Source organism: Zalophus californianus, chromosome 8 (genome assembly GCF_009762305.2).
Source record: "Zalophus californianus isolate mZalCal1 chromosome 8, mZalCal1.pri.v2, whole genome shotgun sequence".
In the NCBI taxonomy this organism is placed as follows: Eukaryota; Metazoa; Chordata; class Mammalia; order Carnivora; family Otariidae; genus Zalophus; species Zalophus californianus.
Window position 1 is genome coordinate 75643479 of NC_045602.1, and position 25713 is coordinate 75669191.

Consider the following 25713-nt stretch of genomic DNA (forward strand, 5'->3'; position numbering starts at 1 on the left):
GCAGTCTGTGGAATGAGAAGGGCAGAAATCTTAGGAGGCTCAAGAAAAGGGAGGAAAGGAATTGGAAGCAGGGAACATAGGAAACAATTACTTCCCTTCGTTTAACGATCACTTCTGAACAATGAAAGAGTAAACATAACTAGATATTTTAAATGAGTATAATTAAGATTATTGAGAAGTGTTTCATGGATACTTAAATAAGATGTGTACTAATATGAATACACTTCAGGAATGTTAGTTACAGATTTAGTATGGTCCTGTGTAAAACAACAAAGAAACCATTTATCAAGTCAAAGAAGTTCCTAATTTCTCTAAATTCTCTATTCATAGTTCAAGGTTTTATCATTTTTTAGAGTGTCTTGATTATTTTCTGTTTTTTTCTGCATTAATGGAAATGGCCCTAAGATTTATCTCCTTCATTTGTGTTAGATTACATTAGTAGATGTTTCTAATGTTGAACCATCCTTTCATTCTTAAGATATATCCTACTTGGTCACATAGGGTTTTATTATTACTATTTTTTGTTTTGTGCTTTTTAAAAATACATTGATTCATTGTATTTTTTATTTTTTTAGTCCATGTTTTACAGTAAGACTGATTTTTAATTGTCTTATGTTATTGTCCAGTTTTGGTGTCAAGGTTATATTGCCTCATAAAATAAGTTGAGTACTTTTAAATAATTGACATTTTTTTCTTGGTTAGCATTTGAGAAAATTATCTGTTCCTTGAAGATTTCAGAAAGCTGCCTTGGAAAGCATCTGGGTTTGATGTCTCTTTTAAGAAGAGGACACTTAATTACCAGTTTAATTTCTATGATAGTTACTGGCTTATACAGCTCTTCTGTTTTTATCTGTTTGGGGAATTCATTTATTTTCTGGAAAATTATTCATTTTATCTGTACATTTTCAAATGTATAGGCATAAAGAACTTTATTGTGATTTTTTTAATCTGTATTATATATGTAGTCATATCACCTTTTTCATTTCTAACATTCTTTTTTAATCACTTTTGCTCTACATGTCTTTTTAGTACATTTTTTAAATATTTTTTTTACATTTTTCAGAGGACGAACTTTTTTTTAATATAAAAAAATAAACAACCATCTTTTATTTTGTTGATCTTCTCTAGTTTCTTTATCAATTTCATTGAAACTTTATTCTGTTTCTTCTACTTCCTTTAGGTTTACTCTCTTTATTCTTAAATTGAAATGCTTCACGTTATATTTCAGGAGACCTTATAATGTCAGTTTGTCCCACTATTAATGATGTAAAGCTTGATAATTTTGGTTAAGGTGATAATTGCTGGTTCTCTCCATAAGTAAAGGGACCTTATTCTCTTTGCAGTTACTAAGTAATCGGTAGGGTAGTACTTGGTACTACATGAGCATTGTGTTACCCAACATCATTTCACCTAATAAATTTAACAACCATTGATGATCTTTACCCTAATCAGTTGTCACTGGAATTGCTGATTGATTTTCTAATTCTATTATTTCTACATTTATTAGCTGATATTATTCTGTGAAGAAGAGTTTTCTTTTTTGTTGAACCCTTATTTTTTAATTCTAGTGTGGTGTGTTTGGGGAGTTTTTTGTTGTTTTGGCTTGTTTTCAAATTATGAATTTTTATATTTTTCAGGGTAATATCAGTTACAGTCATTATTCTTTTTGGGGCTCAAATTGTCCCAAATATAGGAACTTCTACAAACTGGCCCTTTTTAACACCTTTCCATTAAGCTTTGGGCATTTCCTTGCTTTCTGACAAGCCTATTTTTTTACTCACCTGCCCTGGACTTGGAATTAGCCATTTATTAATGGTACCATCTTGACTAAAAGCTGTCCAGTTTGTTTTTACTGTGCAATTTTTCTGTCTTTAGAATTCATTTTTGCCATAATGAAGTTAACATATTCCATCCTCCTGTTTCATGAGTTTCATTGTTAAAATGGTTTTATGGTAGGTCACCTAGAAGGTGGGAAAGAGTGCCTTTTTCCACTAATGGAGTGGTACTTTCACATAACCTTAAAATTTTAAGTTAAAGCTATCCTCACCTGAGCTCCATTAGGTAGTATATGCCCTTCAAACCAGTAGACTATTAATATATTAAGATACTTGGCTAAAATAGATAGGTTTAGCTGTGTACTCTAATGATAATGCTAACTGGCATTGAAACTGCTTTTCCCTTTATGCTGAAAAACTTGAAATACCCAGTGGGTATTGTTGGGACAGAATTAAAACCAAAAAACTAAGAGGACAGGTATTATTCCCAGTTCTGTTGCCTTTAGCCCTGCATTGGCTATGGCTCTATAAGAATGGGTATTCTAAAAAAAGAAGAACAGTTATTTAAAAGTAGCAGGTCCCAGCTCTGTGACAGAGAATGTGCTAGAAACTGCAAGGTAGAAAGAGGCACTCTTCATAGCTAGCCTGACTCTACTTCAAAAGTTGCAGTGGAATTACAGAACAAATAAGCAATGTTATCTGGAAATGAAAAGGGAGTTCTAATTGCTAGGTTATAGTTTCAGGATAGATTTCTAATGGTCTTCCAATTTGTGTTTCAGATGATAGTAGGAAATTATTGGTATAGATACTTTACCTCACTAAAGATCAATTCTAGATTTTGTGAAAATGCTAAGAAATAAATGAAAAACGTATGAGCCTCCAGTATTTCTATTTTAAATAATTACTCAGGCATATTAAGTGTATGATTGAAGTAGACACTGAATGACTTAGACTACCATAACAGTTGTTCCTAAGTGGACTCTAACCCAAATCATAAAGTATCTCAAGAAGTCCAAAGGAAAAACTTTGTGAAAATGATCGTTTTTCCATTTGATTTGTTTTGGTGATTTTTCTGTTTTATTCTTGTGTTTAATTTTAGACTGTAAACTCTTTGTGATAGAAACTGTATTTATAGCTTACATTCTCTACAGTGTTGGTAAAGTATCATGGACACACTTGTACCATAAATATTTACCAGCTGTTAGAGGTCCTTACCGACAGCTTAGTGCCCCTCTGGCACAAATCACTGTACAGTTGTCATCTTTGGCAGAAAGCTGATGTTGAAAATCTAGGCCAAAATTCTTTTGCTTAACCAAGGCAAACCTGTGAAGTGTTGAATTAGTGAACCTTTTTTTATTTGAAAACTGAGGTTTTTGCCTTATCCAAATTTTAATAATTCATGTGGCATTTACACTCACCAGAGGTCACCTAAAGCTCTTAGCTTATTACATACTTCCAGTAAGACATTGAATGCTTCTTTAGCTTTATCTGTATCTCTACTCATGTTCATTAATTGTCCATTATTTTTTCTTATCTGTTTATACAGCAAACATTTTTTCCTTAAACTTAAAGAAAAGCTCTGTTTTTTTATATAAAGTACTAACCTTTTGATCTGATAAACAGTTCTATTTGGGGGATTCCTTATCCCCACAAGATAAGAAAATTATGGCTAATGAAGACATAAAATAAGACATATTTCTTATAATTCTTGCTGTGAATAAAAATAATAGTGAACATTTATTAATAAAGATAATGTCTTCCTCTCCCTTTGAAATTTCCCTCCTTTTAGGAGGTATTGTAGTACTTGATAAAACTCAGTAAACATTTTTTTCTACCTCTTACCCCTGACTATTAAATATGTAAGCATCCTTTCCTTTGCTGCTTAATTTTGTATAAGTCTTTCTTATAGTATATCTAAATATTCTCCAGTGCTTCTTAGTGCTTCTGTACCTTAAGGACTTATACATGTTAATAGTATAGCCATCAGGTGTCCACCTTATTTTCTCTGTTTACATTTTTTAAATGAAAAAGAGCTTAAGAAACAGCATTTAAGATCTGTAAAATGCATATTATTTCATAGATACAGACCTACCCTTGTAGTACTTGCATGAAAAAGAAATAGGGATGATTTCTAAAAAACAAAGGTTTTTCTCTCTAGTTTGAAATATCATACCAGTAAAATTTTTTCCAGGATTTTCTGCCTATTAAACAAGAAAACGAAAAACCACTTCCAGAAAACATGGATGCGTTTGAAAAAGTGAGAACAAAATTAGAAACACAACCACAAGAAGAATATGAAATCATCAATGCAGAGGTAGGATATCTTATGTCTTTTTTTTTTTTTTTTTTTTTTTTTGTAATCTGGTATTACCGGTCCGGATGCAAATGAAATACTTTGTGATTCTAGACATAATCCCACAACAAAAGTAAACTGCTTTTGCCTTTATGCTGAAAAACTTAACAAAGAATAAGCAGAATGTGGTTTTTAAAATAAACTGTAAATGAATTTCAAAATCAAAATGAATGTCCAAGTTACTTTAATTCTGGTTTTTGGAAGCAAACACTTCTATTTTTAAATGTTTTAAATAATTCCAAGGAGAAGTTCATATGAAACCATCAACCATCATTTTTTTATTATTATTTGAAAAGTATTTGCTCTGTCTACACTTTTTTTTTTAAATAAAAGGAAATACACTTTAAGTAGTGTAATACCATGAAAGCCAAGTAATTGACCATTTAATGGTGTTACCACAGTCATATATCCAGTTGAAACAGATTGAACATGCATGTTCCAGCTTTTTCATTAAGACTGGAAAACAGAACCACAGCTTATAAATGAAAATCACATTCATAGTATAGTGGAAATAGCAGTAGGTTAAGAATCAGGAATTCCAGATTCAAAATAAGTCATTAACTAGCAGGTAATAAATGCGTCTTAGGCTACCTGAAGTCATATCAATCAATCAATTGCATTTAACATATAGGCATTAGACAAGAGCACTATTTATATATTGGGTAATATTCTCTCAATCTCAAATTGTGTATATCTATCAACCCATAAGATGCTTTGTATAAAATCAAATTGAGGGGTGCCTGGGTGGTGTGGTCAATTGGCCATTGTACTCTTGGTTTCAGTTTAGGTCATGATCTCAGGGTCATGAGATAGAGCCCCAAGTCAGGCTCCGCCCTCAGTGCAGAGTCTGCTTGAGACTCTTTCTCCCTCTGCCCCTCCTTCCTGCTCTCTCACTCGCGCACACGTGCGCGCTCTCACTCTCTCAAATAAATAAATCTTTTTTTTTAAAAATCAAATTGAAACCAGGACAGTTGGTGGTGACTGCATATTTTAGAGGAAAGAATCTCAGGTTATTGATTGTGTTTTCATACTAATCTGAACCACTATTTCTTCATCTGCCTCATTTTAGATTACCTTGAAGATTTTATTTAATCTTTTGTTAACTGAATCCCACCATAGGGATGTCAGATACTCCCAAAATATAGCTAAAGTGGTTTGTTACCGTCATAAGAGCCAAAACAGATCTTGTTATGCCTTCTCTTTGTTGACTCTTAAACTTATATATTAGAAACTCCTCTGGATATTGTGATTGTATGAAAACCGTATCTTAATTACTGTGTTGTAAAAAGTGATCCACTTTAAATTTTTTATGTGTTCATTCATAGACATAGGTCTGCTTTTTATAAAAGATCTCATTTTTTTTTTTTTCCATCTTAAATGGTCAGACCAGGGGCTCCTGGGTGGCTCAGTTAGTTAAGCATTTGCCTTTGGCTCAGGTCATGATCTCAGGGTCCTGGATTGAGCCCCGCGTCAGACTCCCTGGGAGTCTGCTTCTTCTAACCCTCCTCCCCGCTCGAGCTCTCACGCTCTCTCTCTGTCAAATGAATAAATAAAAAGTCTTAAAAATAAATGGTCAGACCATCAAACAGTTAATTAAATTGTGTTTAAATTATTATTAAACCATTTTTCTTTTCTTTTTTTTTTTTGGTCAGGTTAAGCATGGTGGTTTCGTTTATTATCAAGAAGGTTGCTGCTTGGTTCGTTCCAAAGACGAAGAAGGTACACCATAGTTTTTCCTTTTTTTTCTAACGTACTCTGATTTTTCATAGGAAATTCGGTATTAATTTCTCAAAGGTATGGAAAATATATATAGATTTTTAGATTATTTCTACATTTTTTTTAAAAAATGACTAGTTAATATCTAGGTTTGCTCAAGCTACGGTTAACAGCTATGCCCAAAAGCTTTGGTGGGGAGAATGGACGTGGGATCCAGTATTTTTTGAGCATCTCCTATATCCCAAGTACTACTCTTGAGTCTTTTACGTAGATTATTCAATGTCATTTACGTTCTTTTAACGCTCTAGTTTCTCCATGGTCTGTCCTATGAAGGAAGCCGAATATAGCCTCTCATAGAAGGGGAATGCTAATTCAAAGCGCTGAAATACAGTTTAAAGATTTTTCTAAGTACATCTTACAGAGTTAACACTTTCATACTTTTCTTTATGCAGCAGATAATGATAATTACGAAGTTTTATTCAGTTTGGAGGAACTTAAATTAGACCAGCCCTTCATTGATTGTATCAGAGTTGCTCCTGATGAAAAATATGTAGCTGCTAAGATAAGAACTGAAGATTCTGAAGCATCTACCTGTATAGTTGTGAAGCTCAGTGATCAGCCTGTAATGGAAGCCTCTTTCCCAAACGTGTCCAGTTTTGGTAAGCCACCAAACAAAACAGTCTTCTGTGTTAAAAAGGCAACTGTGAGAGTTGTCCGCATCTTTGAAACATTTTTACTTGTCAGTGTGAATGAGGTAAATGCCTAATCCATTTATCCCTATGGACTCCATAGCCTCCTGTATCTCTCTTATTTAGGAGACCTTCCTTTAAGTGTATATCCAAATTCATGTTCATGTTTTTTAAAGTATTATAGTCGGAATCCAAGCACTACAGTGTATTTTGATAGATCAGTAATTCTTTGCAAATTTACCATTCAGATACATTTTTGCAAATAAGTTGTATCTTAATATGTTACTTAACTTTAAATTTAGGTATTTTTTTTTTAATTTAATGTTATCTTGTCAAGCTATTAGAGCAGATTGCCCAGGGTCACTACCAACAGACTTTGGCACGTGTTGAACTAACTTAATCATCAATAGAAGTTGTGATATTTTGATTAAGAGAACCAACTTTAAATTTTATCTTTTATCATTGAGTGATACACATATTCATAGTTTGTCTTCCCTTTTCATTTTCTGCCATAATTTTCCCCATTGTTTAATAACTAAATGCTTTTGCAGTTGAAATTATAGTCTCATTTATTCTGAGACCTACTTTGGGGGGGATGGGCAGAGAGAGAGGGAAGGAAAATCTTAAGCAGGCCCCATGCCCAGGGTGGAGCCCCACATGAGGCTCAAGCTCATGACCTGTGCCAAAATCAAGAGTCGGATGTTCACTGACTGAGCCACCCAGGCGCCCCCTGAGACATACATTGTGTACATTTTAACCTCTCTAAAATCAAGATGCTATTATACAATGATGTGTTACAGTCACTGTCAGCCCGGTGGCAGTCATGGTGTGATCGTGTGAAAACTTCATTGACAGCTTCTGGTAAGATCAAGCAAACTCCACCATGAAAATGTATTTGGTAGTTTGAGATATTCTGTGGTTTGAGGGTAGACAGAAAAGAGATAGGCATGAGAGAATGTGATCCAGTGTTTCTTTAGACTCAAAGTTAGAGATTGTAGGTGTAAACCTAACTTACCTCCTGTAAGCATGTGACACTGAGATACTGAACATTCAACTCTTATTTAGAAACCTGAGACTGAGAACTACTTGAAACCTTGGAATTGATATAGTAATATTTTATTCTCCAGAAAGCTTTCTGGCTTCTATATAACATTGGTTAGCTCCAGTCAAACCTGTGTTCGATTTTACATTTCCAGGGATGAACTTGTAAATCTCTTTTTTTTTTGTGGCACTCAAAATTTGAATGCCCTGTGCCCTTTTTTTCAACTGTAAATAATATGTAATGTATAGTTCTTTAATTATTTTCTTTCAGAATGGGTAAAGGATGAAGAAGAGGAAGATGTCTTATTCTACACCTTCCAGAGGAACCTTCGCTGTCATGATGTGTATCGAGCAACTTTTGGTGATAACAAACGGAATGAACGTTTTTACACAGAAAAGGACCCAAGGTACTAGAATAATGCAATTAAATTTTTTTCTCCAGGGTTTTTCTCCAGTTATCTAAAGTGCTGTTCTTGATTGACATAAAATGTTGATTTCAGCTAGAACCAGGTGTAATAATAGGCTAAGATGAGCATAATCATTCTTTGATTAGTTGTTTGGATTTAAGATTGGAATCTAGTTATATTCATACTTACAGTGAATACAAATACACCATTAGACTGCAAATACTAAGTTGCTAACATTCTCTGGGGACTGACACATGAAAGAGTTAATTAAGTCTTTAATAGGGTTGTTATACTACGTTTTTTTAAATCTTTTATAAGCCATTACTAGAATAGCATGGTGTCAGTGGCTCAGAATTCACTACTCATTTCAGATAAATTATCTGCCTTTTAAATTGTTTAACTTTGAGCCATGATGTCCACTGATCTTTAAATTTTGTTCTCCCCAGTATTTTGGTAATTCCTCCTTAAAGGTAATTCTCTTTACTTCCTTATAATCTAGGACTCATGCCTCATATTACCACTTAGCAGGCTTGGGAGGAAATGACAATAAGTTTATCTGGCAAAATCCCTTGACTCTTACCCAGATACACTTTTCCAAATGATTTATGAGAAACAAATTTCTCCTTAAGACTAGGGTCCTATCACCTTATATGTCATTTAACAGTATAGCTTGGACAATGTCTGAACAGATTTTACAAGGAAAAAAAAGGCATCCGTGTCAGTGAAGTTGATACTCAAAACAAGAAAATTAATCCATCATTTCATGAAATTTCAGAACTGACAAGGATCTTTTTTTTTTTTAAAGATTTTATTTATTTGAGAGAGAGAGAATGAGAGATAGCATGAGAGGGAAGAGGGTCAGAGGGAGAAGCAGACTCCCTGCTCAGCAGGGAGCCTGATATGGGACTCGATTCCAGGACCCTGGGATCACGACCTGAGCCGAAGGCAGTCGCTTAACCAACTGAGCCACCCAGGCGCCCCTGACAAGGATCTTAATGAAAATCTTATACAGCCCCCAGTTTATATTGAGAATTTGAGGTCTAGAGAAATTCCATTATTCCAGCCCATAGAACTAACATTCTTGGTCTAGTAATGCTGTCATTGCCTTCCCCCTCCCATGATTTTTTTGGTGAGAAATTATTAGAACTGTTTATTCATACGATTCTATTTTATGTGTCATTCGTCAAGGATATCTTTTGGGGAGATGATAGTTTAAAGTAGTAATTTATTATGTTCTATCAATAACTTATGATTACAACCCATTTGCCATCTTGTGAATGAAGCTCAAAATTAACACAGTAAGCTATACCCTTGAATAAGATACTTGTTTGCCATATATTGGTACCATCCTAATTTCTAAGATTAAGTGGAACCTGTTTGGCTTGTACATACTTTCCTGCTCCATAAGGAACTAACCAGTTATGGTTATGCCTCATTTGACATTCAGAACCCTGATATACAACAAACTAGTTTGTAAATTCTTAACACTTTATAATCCCCAAATCCAGAGGGGAGGACCAAAGGGAAGAGTAGCATACCTAGAGAGAAAAGGGAGTAAAGGTCTTCAGAGAACTTCTGAAACACAGAGCTGCTTCTTTACCGCGTTTGCTTTGATCCTCAGGGTTTAGTTTTCTGTTCTCATAAGTAAAGTTCACCAAAGTGTGTAATTTCCATTTACCTGCCTCTGGTGGCCCAGTTTGGGGTACCTGATTTTTAAAAAGGTATTGTCATAAATGTGTGTGAAAAGAACCCTTGTGAGGCAGGTTCTTTATGTGTTTTGTTTCCAGTGTTTGAGTAAATTTGGTTGTTCAAAGGTAGCTTTTTGTTTTGATACTAGAATGCCTCTAAAAATCACATTCAAGGAAAATGCCTCTCCACTATTCTTAAAGAGTGATACGTTTTAAATATATATTCTTCCATTTTCAGATATTTCCAGGGCCATTTAATTCACACATTCTAGGGAGAGCAGAATTACAAAGATTCTAAAGGGAAAGATCGGAACAGAATTAGGAGACCTGCCTTTTAAGTCACTGAAAAACACCACCTCCCTCCCCACCATCAAAAACCATTATGGTAGGGTGCCTGGGTGGCTCAGTTGGTTAAGCGACTGCCTTCGGCTCAGGTCATGATCCTGGAGTCCCAGGATCGAGTCCCACATCGGGCTCCCTGCTCAGCGGCGAGTCAGCTTCTCCCTCTGACCGTCTTCCCTCTCGTGCTCTCTATCTCTCATTCTCTCTCTCTCAAATAAATAAATAAAATCTTTAAAAAAAAAAAAAAACATTACTGGTACAAATACTATTCACTATATGATTTACAGTTTGGTTCTATCACTAGAAGCCAGAACAGGGCTAAATTAGAAAAGCCCGTGGGAGATTACTGAAACTGACCTGGTCATTGAAGGCTGGAGGTCTAAACCCCAAAGATCCCAGTGAGGACAACTCAGGGTAACATTGAATATATTAAGCTGCACCAAACACTTAACATCTTAGAAATTTCAAGTAAAAGGAATTTTAGAGATAGACCTTTGATTTTTTTTTTTTTTTTTAAGATTTCATTTATTTGACAGAGAGAAAGACAGAGAGGGAACACAAGCAGGGGGAGTGGGAGGGGAGAAGCAGAGCAGGGAGCCCGATGCGGGGCTCGATCCCAGGACCCTGGGACCATGACCTGAGCCGAAGGCAGACGCTTAACAACTGAGCCACCCAGGCACCCCAGACCTTTGACTTCTTTTAGCAATCAGTCTTTTGAAATCTAGAACAGTTAAAGATTTACATGAAATCATACCATTGATTAGAAAACAGACACTTGCATCTTTTAGCACTTGATTCTGCTCTTCCTTTTCAATAGAACCTAAATTCTTGTGTGAGAAATGGAATTAGCCTGGAATGGCCCCTTTTCCTCTATGTGGCAGACGGTTCTAGTCTTATTTCTTCTACAGATTGTTTGATCTTGGACAAGCCATTTCTTGTTCAGTTTCTGTGTCCTTGGTAATGCTTTACCTAGGTAATGCTTTAGAATTTAGATAATGACACTCACATGTTGATTCCAAAAGTCTTTCTGAGTTTATTTTGTGTTTCTATGTTCCTTTCATACTTTTGAGTATACCTATCTTTAAATATATTTATGCAAATTAAAAATCCTTGCAAATCATTTCAGACTCCTCACTTACATATCCAATAATACTGCAGAATGGGAAAATTAGAGTTTGCTACCCATGTAGGCATAATGGTTGCAACCAGTGTAATTAATAAAAAGACATGTTTGCTTATTAAAATTGAAATTGATTTTGTGCATTACAGCATGGTCCCTACAGGTAAATTCATAAGACAACCTAGAACTGCTAGATTATGAGCAGAGACTTAATCACTTTCGTGTCTTTATTGATAACTAGGGTACCAGGCCTGTATTAATTGCCATTCATCTAGCCTATTAATTGAGTAAATGGTGCACTTAAGTCAATTTCTCTCTTTCAAGCTAAAACCCTAGTCCAGTGTTGACTGTGAGTAACTTTTAACCATTGAATTCTTAGCAATATATAGCAGAATTTAAAGTGTATGTTGCCGGGCGCCTGGGTGGCTCAGTTGGTTAAAGTGTATGTTGCCTTGTGGTAAGCATAGCATAACATACAAACTTGTCAAATTACTATGTTGTACACCTGAAACTAATGTAACGTGCATCACCTGTACTCAAAAAAAAAGTATATGTTGCTACTAAATCATAAATTAAAACTAATAGAAAAATATTGTGGTAGGTGAAAAAAATGAATAGTATGTCAACTTATTTTTCATAGTAAGCAATTTTCATAATCAGAGGTAAAGTACATTTTAAGTTTAAAAATAAATATCAATAGAAATAAATGGGAAAATGGATTGGCCTTAGTTCTTTACATTCCTTGTCTTCTCTCTTTTTGAATTGAAAGTACCTTGGTATCATTCTGTAACGTTTTTTGTTAATGTATACATGTCTTTTTTTAAGATTTACTTTTTTTTTCCAGCTTTTTTGAGATATAAATATATATAACAAGTTGAAAGTATATGTGGTGATTTGATACATTATACCTATCACAAAATGATTAACACAAGAGAGGTAGTTAATATCTCAATCACCTCACAGATTACCACTTTTTTTATGTATGGTAGGAACATTTAAAATCTGTCTTGGCTACTTTCGAGTATATAATACTGTGTTGCTAACTCTATAGTTACCATGCTGGACATCGATCCCCAGAGCTTATTCATCTTATATAACTAAAGATACGGGGGTGCCTGTGTGGCCCAGTCCATTAAGCATCCAACTCTTGGTTTCTGCTCAGGTTATGATCTCTGGGTTGTGAGATCAAGCCCCGCGTTGGGCACCACGCTGGGCTCTGCGCTGGACATGGAGCCTGCCTAAGATTCTCTCCCTCTCCCTCTGGCCCTATCCCTCCTCCCTCCGTCTCAAATAGATAAATAACTGAAGGCATGTACCCTTTCTCCATTATCTCCCCATTTCACCTAGCTCTCAGTTCCTGGCCGGCATTCTACTGCTCTGTTTCTCTGAGTTTGGCTTTTGTAGATTCCACATATATGTGATGTCATAGGATATTTGTTTTTTTCTATCTGACTTACTAGCATAATGCCCTCAAGGCCGATCCATGTTGTTGCAAATGACAAGATTTCCCTTTTGTCATGGCTGAATAATACTACACAGTGTGTGTGTGTGTGTGTGTGTGTGTGTGTGTGTGTATTCTTTATTCATCCATCAGTGGACACTTAGGTTGTTTCCATATCTTGGCTATTGTTAATACTACAGTAAACTTGGGAGTGTAGATATCTTTGTGACCCAGACTCCATTTCCTTTAGATAATACCCAGAAGTGGGGTTGTTGAATCATGTGGTAGTTTGGTAGTTCCTTTTTTAATGTTTTTAAGATTATATTTACTTAAGAGAATTTGCATGAGAGCAGGATGAGGAGCAGAGGGAGAGAAACCCAACCAGACTCACACTGAGCACAGAGCCCAACATGGGACTCAATCCCATGACTCCAAGATCATGACCTAAGCCGAAACCAAGTCAGATGCCTAACCAACTGAGCCATACAGGTGCCTCTCCTTTTTTAATTTTTTGGGGAACTTTCCTTTTTTTTCCCATGATAGCTGTATCAGTTTACATTCTCACCAACAGTACACAAGGATTTCCTTTTCTCCTCATCCTCACTAACATCAGTTACCACTTAACCACTTGTCTTTTTGATAATTCTAACGTATGTGAAGTGATATTGTGATTTTGATTTGCATTTCCCTGATGATTAGTAATGTTGAACATCTTTTCATGTATCTGTTGGTCATTTGTATGTCTTCGGAAAAATGTCTGTTCAGGTCTCCTGCCCATTTTTAAAACTTTTTTTTTTTTTTTTTTGCTTTTGAGTTATAGGAGTTCCTTATATATTTTGGATGTTAACCTTTTATCAAATATATATATGGTTTGCAAATACTTTATCCCACTTCATAGGTTGCCTTTTCACTTTGTTGATTGTTTCTTTTGCTATGTAGAAACTTTTTAGTTTGATGTAGTCCCACTTAATTTATCTATTTGTGTCTACTTCTGGTGTCATAAAAAAAAATCATCACCAAGACATCTATCTCAAGGAACTTTTTCCCTATGTTTTCCTCTAGGAGTTTCATATTTTCAGGTCTTATGTTCAAAGTCTTTAATCCAGGGCGCCTGGGTGGCTCAGTCGTTAAGCATCTGCCTTCGGCTCAAGTCATGATCCCAGGGTCCTGGGATCGAGCCCCACATTGTGCTCCCTGCTCAGCAGGAAGCCTGCTTCTCCTTCTCCCACTCCCCCTGCTTGTGTTCCCTCTCTCGCTGTGTCTCTCTCTCTGTCAAATAAATAAAATAAAGTCTTTAATCCATTTCAAGTTAATTTTTGTGAGTAGAGTTAAGATAGGGGTCCAATTTTATTAGCATAGCAGTTTCAAGAGCATGTGATTATCCAGTTTTCCCACACAATTTATTGAAGACATTTTCTGTTCCCTTTTGAGTATTCTTGGCTCCCTTATCCAATATTAGTCGAGCGTATATTCAAGGGTTTCTTTCTGTGCTCTCTGTTCTGTTTCAAGTAGGTCCAAGTGTCTATTTTTTTTAACATTTATTTATTTATTTGACAGCATGAGCAGGAGGGAGGGGGGCAGAGGGCAAGAAGAGAGAGAATCTCAGGCAGACTCCCCACCAAGCACAGAGCCTGACATGGGGCCCAATTTTATGACCTTGAGATTATGACCCGAACTGAAACCAAGAGTCAGACATTCAACCAACTGAGCCACCCAGGCACCCCCCCAAGTGTGTTTTTATGTCAGTACAATATTGTTATGATTATTATAGCTTCGTAATACAGTTTGAGATCAGAAAGTGTGATGCCTTTTACTTCTTTCTCAGGGTTGCTTTGGCTGTTCGAGATCTTTTGTGGTTCTATACAAATTTTGGGATTTTTTTTTCTCTTTCTATAAAAAATGCCATTGGAATTTTGATAGGGATTGCTTTCAATGTATAGATGGCTTTGGGTAGTGTGGACATTTTAATGATACTCATTCTTCCAAATCATGAATATGGCATATCTTTCCATTTATTTGTGTCCTCTTTATTTTTTTTCATCAAAGTCTTAAGTTTTCAGTGTATAGGTCTTTTCCTTCCTTGGTTAAATTTTTTACTAAGTATTTGTTTTTGATGCTATATTAAATGGTGGTGTTTTGTGTGTTTTTCAGATATTTCATTGTTAGTGTGTCAAAACACAACTGATTTCTGGATGTTGATTTTACATCCTGAACTGAATTCGTTTATTAGTTCTACAGCGGAATCTTTAAGGTTTTTTTGTATGTAAAGTCATATCACCTGCAAATCCTTGCTGATTTGGATGCTTCTTATTTCTTTTTCTTACTTGATTGCCAGTACTGTGTTCGTTAGAAGTAGTGAGAGTGGTCATCCTTGTGTTGTTACTATATTAGAGGAAAACTTTTCAGCTTTTTACCATTGAATATGATGTTACCTATGGACTTGTCATATATGGCCTTTATAATGTTGAGTATTAGTCATTCCATATCCAATTGTTGAGAGAATCTGTATCAGGAATGGATTTTGAATTTTGTCAAATGTTTTTTCTGTATTTATTGAGATCATGTGATTTTTATCTTTCATTCTATTAATGTATCACATTCATTGATTTGCATATGTTGAACCATTGTTATATCTCAAGGATTAATCTTACTTTAGCATGATGAATAATCTTTTCAGCATGCTCTTGAATTAGGTTTGCTAGCATTTTGTTGAGTATTTTTGTATCTATATTCACCAGGGATATTGGATAGTTTTCTTAAGTGTCCTTGTCTGGCTTTTGTACTGTGTAATACTGGCCTGATAAAATGAGTTTGGAAGTGTTTCCTTTTCTTCAATTTTTTTTGGAAGAGTTTGAGAAGGATTGGTGCTAATTCTTTAAATGTTTGGTAGATTTCACCTGTGAGTCCATCTGGTTCTGGGCTTTTCCTTGCTGGGAAATTTTTGATTACCACTTCAGGCTCCTTACTCTTTATTGGTCTGTTCAGATTTTCTATTTCTTCATGATTTGGTTTTGGTAGGTTGTATGTTTCTAGGAATTTATTCATTTTTTTCTAGGTTATTTGTTGGCATATAATTGTTCACGGTAGTCTTATACTCCTTTTTATTTCTATAGTATCAGTTGTAATGTGTCCTCTTTCTGTTCTGATTTTGAGTCTTTTTTTCTTAGTGTAGCTAAAAGTTTGTCAGTTTTATCTTTTCAGAAAGCAGCTCTTAGTTTTGTTGATCTTTTCTGTTGTTTTTCCAGTCTTTTTAATTTATTTCTTCTCTGATCTTTGTTACAATTTCCTTTCTTCTGCTAACATTGGGCTTATTTTTTTTCTTTTCTAATTTCTTTTTTTTTACTTTTTTTTATTATGTTTCTTTTTCTAATTTCTGGAGGCATGATGTTAGGTCGTTTATTTGAGATAGTTTTTTTTTTCTTTCCTTTTTTTTTAAAGTAGGCTCCATACCCAAGGTGGGGCTTGAACTCACCACCCTGAGATCAAGAATTGCATACTACCAACCAGGCCAGCCAGGCACCCCTATTTGGAAAAAAAAAAAAATTTTTTTTAAAGATTTATTTATGTATTTGAGAGAGAAGGAGTGTGGTGGGAAAGGGCAGAGGGAGAGAGGAACTTAAGCAGACTCCATGCTGAGCACAGAGCTCAGTCTCAGAATCCTGAGATCACGACCTGAGCTGAAACCAAAAGTCAGAGGCTTAACCCACTGCACCACCCAGGCACCCCAAGGTATTTCTTAATGTAGGCATTTATCGCAAACTTCCCTCTTAGAAGTACTTTTGCTGTATCCTATAAATTTTGGTATGTTGTATTTCTATTTTCATTTGTTTCAAGATATTTTTTATTTCAGTTTTTATTACTTTGACCCATTGCTTATTTAGTGGCGTACTGTTTAATTTCCATATATTTGTGAATTTTCCAGTTTTCCTTTAATTGATTACTATCGTGGTTGGAAAAGATACTTGGTATGGTTTCAGTCTTCTTTAATTTGCTAATACTTGCTTTGTGACCTAACATGATCTATACTGGAGAATATTCCTTGTGCACTTGAGAAGAATGTATTCAGCTGCTGGTTGATTGGTCGGCATATGTCTGTTTACAACCACTTTGTCTAAAGTATATGTAGTCCAAGTCCAACATTTTCTTACTTATTTTCTGCCTGGATGATCTTTCCATTGTTGAAAGTGGGGTATTAAATTCCCCTACTATTATCGTATTGTTGTCTATTTTTCCCTTCAGATCTATTGGTATTTGCTTAATCCATTTAGGTCCTCTGATGTCGAGTGCATATAGTCATACCTTGTTTTATTGCACTTCACAAACTGCGTTTTTTGTGGCAATCCTGTGTTGCGCAAGTCTGTTGGCACCATTTTTTCAACAGCACTTGCTTGCTTCATGTCTCTGTCACTTTTTGGTAGTTATCACAATATTTCAGACCTTTTCATTATTATTTGTTTATGGTGATCTGTGATTAGTGATTACCACTCCCTGAAAGTTTAGATAATGATTAGCATTTTTAGCAATAAATATTTTTTATTAACATATATACATTGTGGTTTTAGACATAATGCTGTTGCATACTTAACAGTTGACAGTATAGTGTAAACATAACTTATTTGCACTAGGAAACCAAAAAATTCATTTGACTCACTTTTGGCAGTGGTTCTTAACCTACCCATATCTCCAAGGTATGTCTATATATTTACAACTGTTATATCCTCTTGATGAACTGACTTCTTTACTGTTATATAATGGCCTTCTTTATCTCGTGTTACAGCTTTTGAGTTAAAGTGTATTTTCACTTACATTAGTATAGCTACTCCTGCTCTCTATTGGTTTCCACTTGCGTGAAATTTCTTTTTACATCCCCTCATCTTGAGCCACTGTGTGTCCTTGAAGCTGAAGTGAGTGTCTTAGTGGTAGCATACAGTTGGGCCTTGTTGTCTGTCCATTCAGCCACTCTGCCATTTGATTGGGAATTTAATCCATTTACATTTGGAGTAATTATGGGTAAGAACTTACTAATGCCATCTTATTAATGGTTTTTAGCTATTTTGTAGTTCCCATGTTCCTTTCTTCCTCTCTTGCTATCTTCCTTTGTGCTTAGGTTTTTTCCACAGTGCTGTTCTCTTTATCTTTTGTATGTTTTCTGTAGGCTTATGCTTTGTGGTTACCATGACTTGTCTTCTCTTTCTAAGAAAATTTGTCCTGTAAAGCCAGTTGTATTTTGACATTTCCTATAACCACATATCTGCCAAGTAATTGACCAAGTAACTTATCTTTTGATTACCTGTGTCATCATCAAACAAAAATAAATAGATAAAAAGTATTGAAAATAGTAAAGACAGTGTTGAAAATAAAGAGCAAACAAGAGTAAGGGACTTGACCTACAACCATACCATGTATTAAAACACATGAATCTATAATAGTTAATACAAATTGACAGATAATAGAGACCAGAATAGATAACTCTAAAACTTAAATGATAAAAGAGGCATCACAGATTAATGAAAAATGAATGGGTATTATTTTTTTAAAGATTTATTTATTTCTGAGAGAGAACACGCAGGTGCACAGGTATGGGGAGGGGTCCCGGGAGAGGGAGAGAAGCAGACTCTCCACTGAGTGCAGAGCCCCACATAGGGCTTGATCCCAGGAACTTGAGGTCATGACCTGAGTGGAAATGAAGAGTCAGACACTTAACCAATCAAGCCATCCAGGTGCCCCTGAATGGGTATTATTTTTTAATGCTGTGGGAACCTGGGTGGTCAGTCATTTGAGTGTTATCACTCTTGATTTCAGCTCAGGTTATGATCTCAGGGTTGTGAGATTTTCAGCAAAAGGACAAGTTAATATCCTTAATTTATGAAGAGATGTTTATAGGCTAATAATTTTAACTACGTCCCAAGTTTAAAATGGACAAAGACATGTCACAGAATAGGGGCGCCTGGGTGGCTCAGTCGTTAAGCGTCTGCCTTCAGCTCAGATCATGCTCTCAGGGTCCTGGGATCGAGCCCCGCATCGGGCTCCCTGCTCCACGGGAAGCCTGCTTCTCCCTCTCCCACTCCCCTTGCTTGTGTTCCTGCGCTTGCTCTCTGTCAAATAAAATCTTTAAAAAAAAAAAAAGATGTCACAGAGGAAATAAAATTGTCAAACATGGTAATGTCCAGTACAGTAGGAATCTTAACCAAAATATTAGCCATGCTTATCTCTATGTGGTGAGATCCAGGGTTATCATCCTTCTTTGTATTTTCAGTATTTTCAGTATGGATTACTTTTATAATAAGGAAATATGTAAATGTAACATTTAAACCCATCCAGTGAATTAATATAAGGTTCTTGGGATATTATCTGATTATATGTATTAAGAGTCATTAAAAATACTGTTTATCATTAAATTAGTATTTCCATTCCTAAGAATTTGTGTTAGGGAAATAACTGTAAAGGTCAGGGAGGAAGAACTGTCTTCATGAATATATTCTCTGGTTATGTTCTTTATTGCTATGAAACATTAAAATCTAGAGTTTTAAGAATTATAATGCAACCTGATAGGTTATTAGGTAGCCATTAAAGATAACGATCATAAAGACGAATTAATTTGGGCAGAGATGCTGATACTGTGAAGTCACAAATGCAGAATACAGAATTGCATTTATATTTTATTTCAGTTTAAAGACATGCATGAGTAAAATAAGTCATGGAGATGAAAAGTACAGCATAAGGAATATACTCAATAATATTGTAATCATGTTGTATGGTAACAAATGGTAACCACATGTGATGAACATTGAGTAATGTATAAAGTTGTCTAATCACTATTGTATACCTGAACTTATAGAACATTATATATCAACTGTACTTTAATAGTTAAAAAAATTAATTTAAAAACAAATGCATGAAATATAAATAAACTTGGGAAGGAAAAATAGAAAAAATTAAAATAGTTATTAATTTTTTAAATGTGTTGAGTTGCAAGGGCTTTTCTTCCTATTTCTGTTTTTGTTATTTCTATTTTGTTTTGTTGTAAAAACTGGGAGGGGGGAAAAAAGCCAAAGTGCATGCAGAGGAAGAACAAAGTAAACTCTGTCTCTCTCCTTCCCTACAATTACATATCTCCTCTAGGAAGTTTATTTCCTCTTTCCAGCAAAAAGTCCTATAATCTATTAATGTGATTGGGAGTTAGATGATGTTTATAGTTTACATTAAAATGCATTCAGAAAAAGATGGATTGATAGGTACACAGATAATGTGATTAAGGAAATATAACAAAATGTTGGTAATAATTGAATCTCAGTGGTGGGTATATGGGTATTCACCTGACATTTTCAACTTTTCTGTAGGTTTGAAAAATGTTCATGATAAAATGTTAAGAGAAAAATGATTTTAAATATCTTTGTGGGGGAAATGAGAAAAATAATATCCAGTTTTTTAAATAAGCAGTATTCACTAAGGAGTTTTTATTTTCTGTCTGCATTATAAAGCAACATATGTACAGCAGGCAGTGAGATGCTGTCTTTAAGGTAGCATGCCTTTGAAATTTACTGGATTTTCTTCTCTCTCTCTCTCTCTCTCTGTGTGTGCGCGCATGCACGTGCAGCTATTTTGTTTTCCTATATCTTACAAAAGACAGTCGTTTCCTTACTATAAATATTATGAACAAGACTACTTCTGAAGTGTGGTTGATAGATGGCCTAAGCCCTTGGGACCCACCAGTACTTATCCAGAAGCGAATACATGGAGTCCTTTACTACGTTGAACACAGAGATGATGAATTATACATTCTCACTAATGTTGGCGAGCCTACAGAATTCAAGGTAATCCTGGATTCTCTGTATACCCATTTGAACTGTTAAAAAGTGTCACACTTCCATCAACAATATTTCTTGCTCTAGGAGTTAACTGTTTTGTAGGCTTTTGGTTACGTGTAGAAATTGATGCTACCTTCCTATTGATAACCAATCCCATTTCTCTTCCCTTAGATATAATGCCTGTACATATTGTAATTGTGCCTAAAAGGTTAGTAAATGAAACATACTTTATCCTGTTCTTACCAGTTATCAAAGCCAAACTTAATGATTTGAAAGAATAAACTTTTATAAACTCATGATTTTATAAGTTTTAGCAATTTGGATTGATCTCATCTAGGCAGTTCTGCTGGTCCCAGCTAGGCTTCCCAGTGCATCCCTAGTTAGCTGTTTCTCAAATGCCTTCATTCAAACATTCATTGGTTTGCTGTAAGGTAAGCACTAGGCCATGCTGTCTCACCACATGGCAGGCTAGCCTGGGCTCGTTCATATGATGATGGTCACACTGCAGCCCTGTTGCAAGCTCGTTGCTTTGGCTCTTCATAAAACAGTGAAGATTAATATGGTCTAGTTTTCTGGATGCTAGAAAGTTAGCATGTTTTGTTACCTAGATCTCTTCTGACTTTGTTCCACACAGCTCATGAGAACAGCAGCTGATACCCCTGCTATTATGAACTGGGATTTATTTTTCACAATGAAGAGAAATACCAAAGTCGTAGACTTGGACATGTTTAAGGATCACTGCGTTCTGTTCCTGAAGCACAGCAATCTACTTTACGTTAATGTGATTGGTCTGGCTGATGATTCAGTTCGGTCCCTAAAGGTATGTTTAATTTTCAAAAAGACGATGCTGTTAATCAAAATCCATACAGTTTAGTTTAACAGAACATCAAATTTTGAATAGTAGCAATGTACTTTTTCTTAAAAGAAATTTAATTTAAATGAAATATAGCATATTGGGTTTTTTCATGTTTAGGAGGTTTATTTTAGAATTATTTAGCGGACCTTGATTTTAATAAAGTTTTACTTAAAATACTGTCTTGTAGCATGAACTTCAGAAGTAGAGGTCAGTGTCATCATATTTCTCTTTCTACATATCTCTATGTATCATACATCTCTACAACTTTAGGTATGCTGGTAGCTTGGGCCAGCTTGCCAGCTAGTGCCTAACCAACCACTGCTTGCTGCTCCCATCCCACACCCCGAAGAGGGATGTGCCTGCTGTATTTCTGCCATTATGTCTGCACCATCTTCTTGCCAATTTTCTTAACCTGCTGGGGTTTGGGGGAAGGGAGTGGCCCACACCCCGAATAGGGATGTGCCTGCTGTATTTCTGCCATTATGTCTGCACCATCTTCTTGCCAATTTTCTTAACCTGCTGGGGTTTGGGGGAAGGGAGTGGCAGTGGTCTCCACGGCAGCACAGCCATGATGGTGGCACATTTGCCTGGCAGGCTGAGTTGCTGGTATTGCCCACGGCTGCCAGGAAAGATAATCTGCCTCCACAAGTGAACTTGTTAAAATTGGTGAGTGCCAACCTTATTGCCCAGTGTTAAAGCAGCATTAACATGTAGGTCAGATAACAGGTGCTGAAGGGAAGGGGAAAGGCCTCCATTTTACTTGATAGGGAAAAAATTGTTAAGCCAGTTGACCACTTATACCTCCCTAATTGCATTATTGTCATAGTCTCCTAAAATGCACTTCCAGTAAATTCACTGGATGTTTATTGAATTTCTGTACACAAAGATTAAATATACAATGGGCTTATGTAAGTGGCCCAGGAAAGCCCGTGTAGGGGAAGTAGAATTTGAGATAAACTTAAGAGGATAGATAGAATTCTGACAGGGAGGGAAATGGTATTATAGGATGAGAAAGTCCATCAAATAAAGCTCTAAGCTGGAGAAGTTCAGAAAATGTTCAGGAAACTGCTAATAATTCTGTTTTATTGAAACACAATAAACGTATGTAGGATGAAGCTATGATTTGACGTTCTTTGACTTTCAAATGAGAAACTTATGCATAAATTATGAAGAGGAACATTTGAAGTTTTGGGGCATAGAAATGAGTTGAGTCGAATTATACTTCATGAGGTTATCTGGCGGCCATTTTAGGCTCCACCAAAGCTTGCTTTGATGATGAGGCGCAAGGAAATTAGCTTCAAGTTTGTTATGGTATACATAAGCCATACCAAGGTTCCTAAAACATTTTCCAGCTACTCCCTAAAATCAAATTATCAAATAGAACATCTTGTATTTTAGAGGACTATGTAGGTGTCCTTAAAATAAAAATGGTGATTTAAACTTAGTGATTTTCTTATTGCCTTCATCTACTGGATTCAAAGTTTCTTTTTACTTGCTAATTGATGCCAAAACCATACATCTTCAATTGGGAAATTGAAGAAAGGGAAATCCCATCTTGAATAGGGATGAGAGAGAATGTATAATTTCTAGCAGTGCATTTCTTACAGCAAAATTGTATGTCAAGACAATTGGGATGTTATGAGAGTTTTTACTATAATAAAATTTGACTTCTCGGGGCGCCTGGGTGGCTTAGTCGTTAAGCATCTGCCTTCGGCTCAGGTCATTCTGGGATCGAGCCCCGCATCGGGCTTCCTGCTCGGCGGGAAGCCTGCTTCTCCCTCTCCCACTCCCCCTGCTTGTGTTCCCTCTCTCGCTGTCTCTCTGTCAAATAAATAAATAAAATCTTTAAAAAAATAAATAAAATTTGACTTCTTACTAAATATGACCTTTTGCATTTTTTAAGTGTTCCTAGTTTAAAGATAATGCCTCAGTTCCTGTGGTCTTAACTGCCATTGCAACAAACATCGTCTTTTTTTAGTTTTTATTTTAATCACCTGGTGCTCATCAGGATGAGCGCACTCCTTAATCGCCGTCATCTGTTTCACCCACCACTCCAACCCACCTCCCTTCTGGTAACTGCCAATACTCTATAGTTAAGAGTCTCTTGCTTTGTCTTTTTTTTTCTTCCTTTGCTCCTTTTCTTTCTTAAATTCCACATATGAGGGAAATCATTGGTGTTTTTCTCTGACTAATTTAACTTAGCGTAATACTCTCTAGCTCCATCCATGTCATTGTAAATGGCAAGATTTCATTCTTTTTTGTGGCTGAATAATATTCCTGTGTGTGTGTGTCTACACACCACATCTTTATTCATCTGTCAGTGGACACTTGGGCTGTTTCCATAATTTGGCTATACAATACTGTGATAAACATAGGAGAGCAGGGGCGCCTGGGTGGCTCAGTCGTGAAGCATCTGCCTTCGGCTCAGGTCATGATCCCAGGGTCCAGGGATAGAGCCCCGCATTGGGCTCCCTGCTCGGCAGGAAGCCTGCTTCTCCCTCTCCCACTCCCCTTGCTTGTGTTCCTGCTCTCGCTATCTCTGTCTCCGTCAAATAAATAAAATCTTAAAAAAAAATAGGGGTGCATGTATTTCTTTGAATTAGTATTTTTGTATTCTTTGGGTCAATACCCAGTAGTGAGATTGCTTAATAGTAGGGTTATTCGGTTTTTAATTTTTTGAGGAACCTCCATACTGTCTTCCACAGTGGCTGCACCAGTTTACATTCCTATCAACAGTGCAAGAGGGTAGGTTCCTTTTTCTCCACATCCTTGCCAATACCTGCTGTTTCTTGTGTTTTTTATTTAAGCCATTCTGACAGGTGTGAGGTGGTATCTCATCATAGTTTTGATAAGTGAAAATGAGCATCTTTTCACATGTTTGTTGGCCATGTCTTCTTTAAGAAATGTCTGCTCATGTCTTCTGCCCATTTTTTTAATTTGATTGTTTTGGGGGGGTTGAGTTCTATAAGTTATATATTTTAGATATTGCCCTTTATTGGATATGTCATTTACAAATATCTTCTTCCATTCTGTAGGTTGCCTTTTAGTTTTGTTGTTTCCTTTGCTGTGCAGAACTTTTTATTTTGATGTAGTCCCAATAGTTTATTTTTGCTTTTGTTTCCCTTGCCTTAGGCATGTATCTAGACTAGGGGGGACGTATCTAGAATAACGTTGCTATGACCGATACTGCCTGTGCTCTCTTCTAGAATTTTCATGGTTTCAGGTCTCACATTGAGGTCTTTACTCCATTTTGAGTAAATGTGTGGTGTATGAAAGTGGTCCAGTTTTATTCTTTTGCATGTGGCTATCCAGTTTTCCCAGCACCATTTGTTGAAGTCAAGAGACTGTCTTTTTCCTATTGGATATTCTTTCCTGCTTTGTCAGAGATTAATTGACCATATAGTTGTGGGTTTATTTCTGGATTCTATTCCGTTCTTTTGATCTACATGTCTATTTTTGTGCCGATACCATACTGTTTTGATCATTGCAGCTTTGTGGTGTAACTTGAAGTCCAGAATTGTGATGCCTTCAGCTTTGCTTTGCTTTTTCAAGATTGCTTTGGCTGTTTGGGGTCATTTGTAGTTCCATACAAATTTTAGGATTGTTTGTTCTGGTTCTGTGAAAAATGCTGTTGGTATTTTGATAGGGATTGCATTAAATGTGTAGATTGCAGGTGCCTGGGTGGCTCAGTTCGTTAAGCAACTGCCTTCAGCTCAGGTCATGATCCTGGAGTCCCTGGATCGAGTCCCACATCAGGCTCCCTGCTCGGCTGGGAGTCTGCTTCTCCCTCTGACCCTCCCCCCTCTCATGTGCTCTCTCTCTCATTCTTTCTCTCTCAAATAAATCTTTAAATAAATAAATGTGTAGATTGCTTTGGTAGTCCAGATATTTCAACAGTGTTTTTTCTTCCAATCCGTGAGCATGAAATGTCTTTCCATTTGTGTCCTCCCCAGTTTCTTTCATTGGTGTTTTGTAGTTTTCAGAGTACAGGTCTTTTACCTTTTTGCTTAGGTTTATTCCTAGGTATCTTATTATTTTTGGTATAATTGTAAATGGGATTTTCTTAATTTCTCTTCTTCATTATTGTGTATAGAAATGCAACAGATTTCTGTACATTGATTTTGTATCCTGCAACGTTACTGAATTCATTTATCAGTTCTAGCAGTTTTTTGGTGGTATCTTTCAGATTTTCTATTTATACTATCATGTCATCTGCAAATAGTGAAAATTTTACTTCTTCCTTACCAATTTAGATGGCTTTATTTCTTTTTGTTGTCTGATTGCTGTGGCTAGGACTTCCAGAACTCTGCTGAATAAAAGTGGTGAGAGTGGACATACTTGCCTTGTTTCTGACCTTAGGGGAAAGGCTCTCAGTTTTTCCCCATTTAGGATGATGTTAGCTGTAGGTTTTTCCTAACTGGCCTCTATTATGCTGAGGTATATTCCCTCTAAACCTACTTTGTTGATGGTTTTTTGT

The 25713-nt window shown here is 35.9% G+C and overlaps 1 protein-coding gene across 5 annotated transcripts in view; it reads left to right on the forward strand.

Annotated features, from left to right (window-relative positions):
- The window catches only part of PREPL (prolyl endopeptidase like), a 55439-nt gene that overhangs the window by 8156 nt on the left and 21570 nt on the right, over positions 1-25713 (forward strand). For 4 of the 5 annotated variants that reach the window (XM_027624221.2, XM_027624220.2, XM_027624219.2 and 1 more), the window contains 6 exons: positions 3967-4089; positions 5781-5847; positions 6297-6503; positions 7846-7981; positions 20170-20386; positions 21015-21200. In XM_027624221.2, coding sequence (XP_027480022.1) covers positions 4015-4089; positions 5781-5847; positions 6297-6503; positions 7846-7981; positions 20170-20386; positions 21015-21200 — 888 coding nt within the window. In that variant the 5' untranslated portion in view covers positions 3967-4014. The remainder of the gene's footprint in view (positions 1-3966; positions 4090-5780; positions 5848-6296; positions 6504-7845; positions 7982-20169; positions 20387-21014; positions 21201-25713) is intronic. The other variant, XM_027624218.2, reaches the window with a different exon arrangement.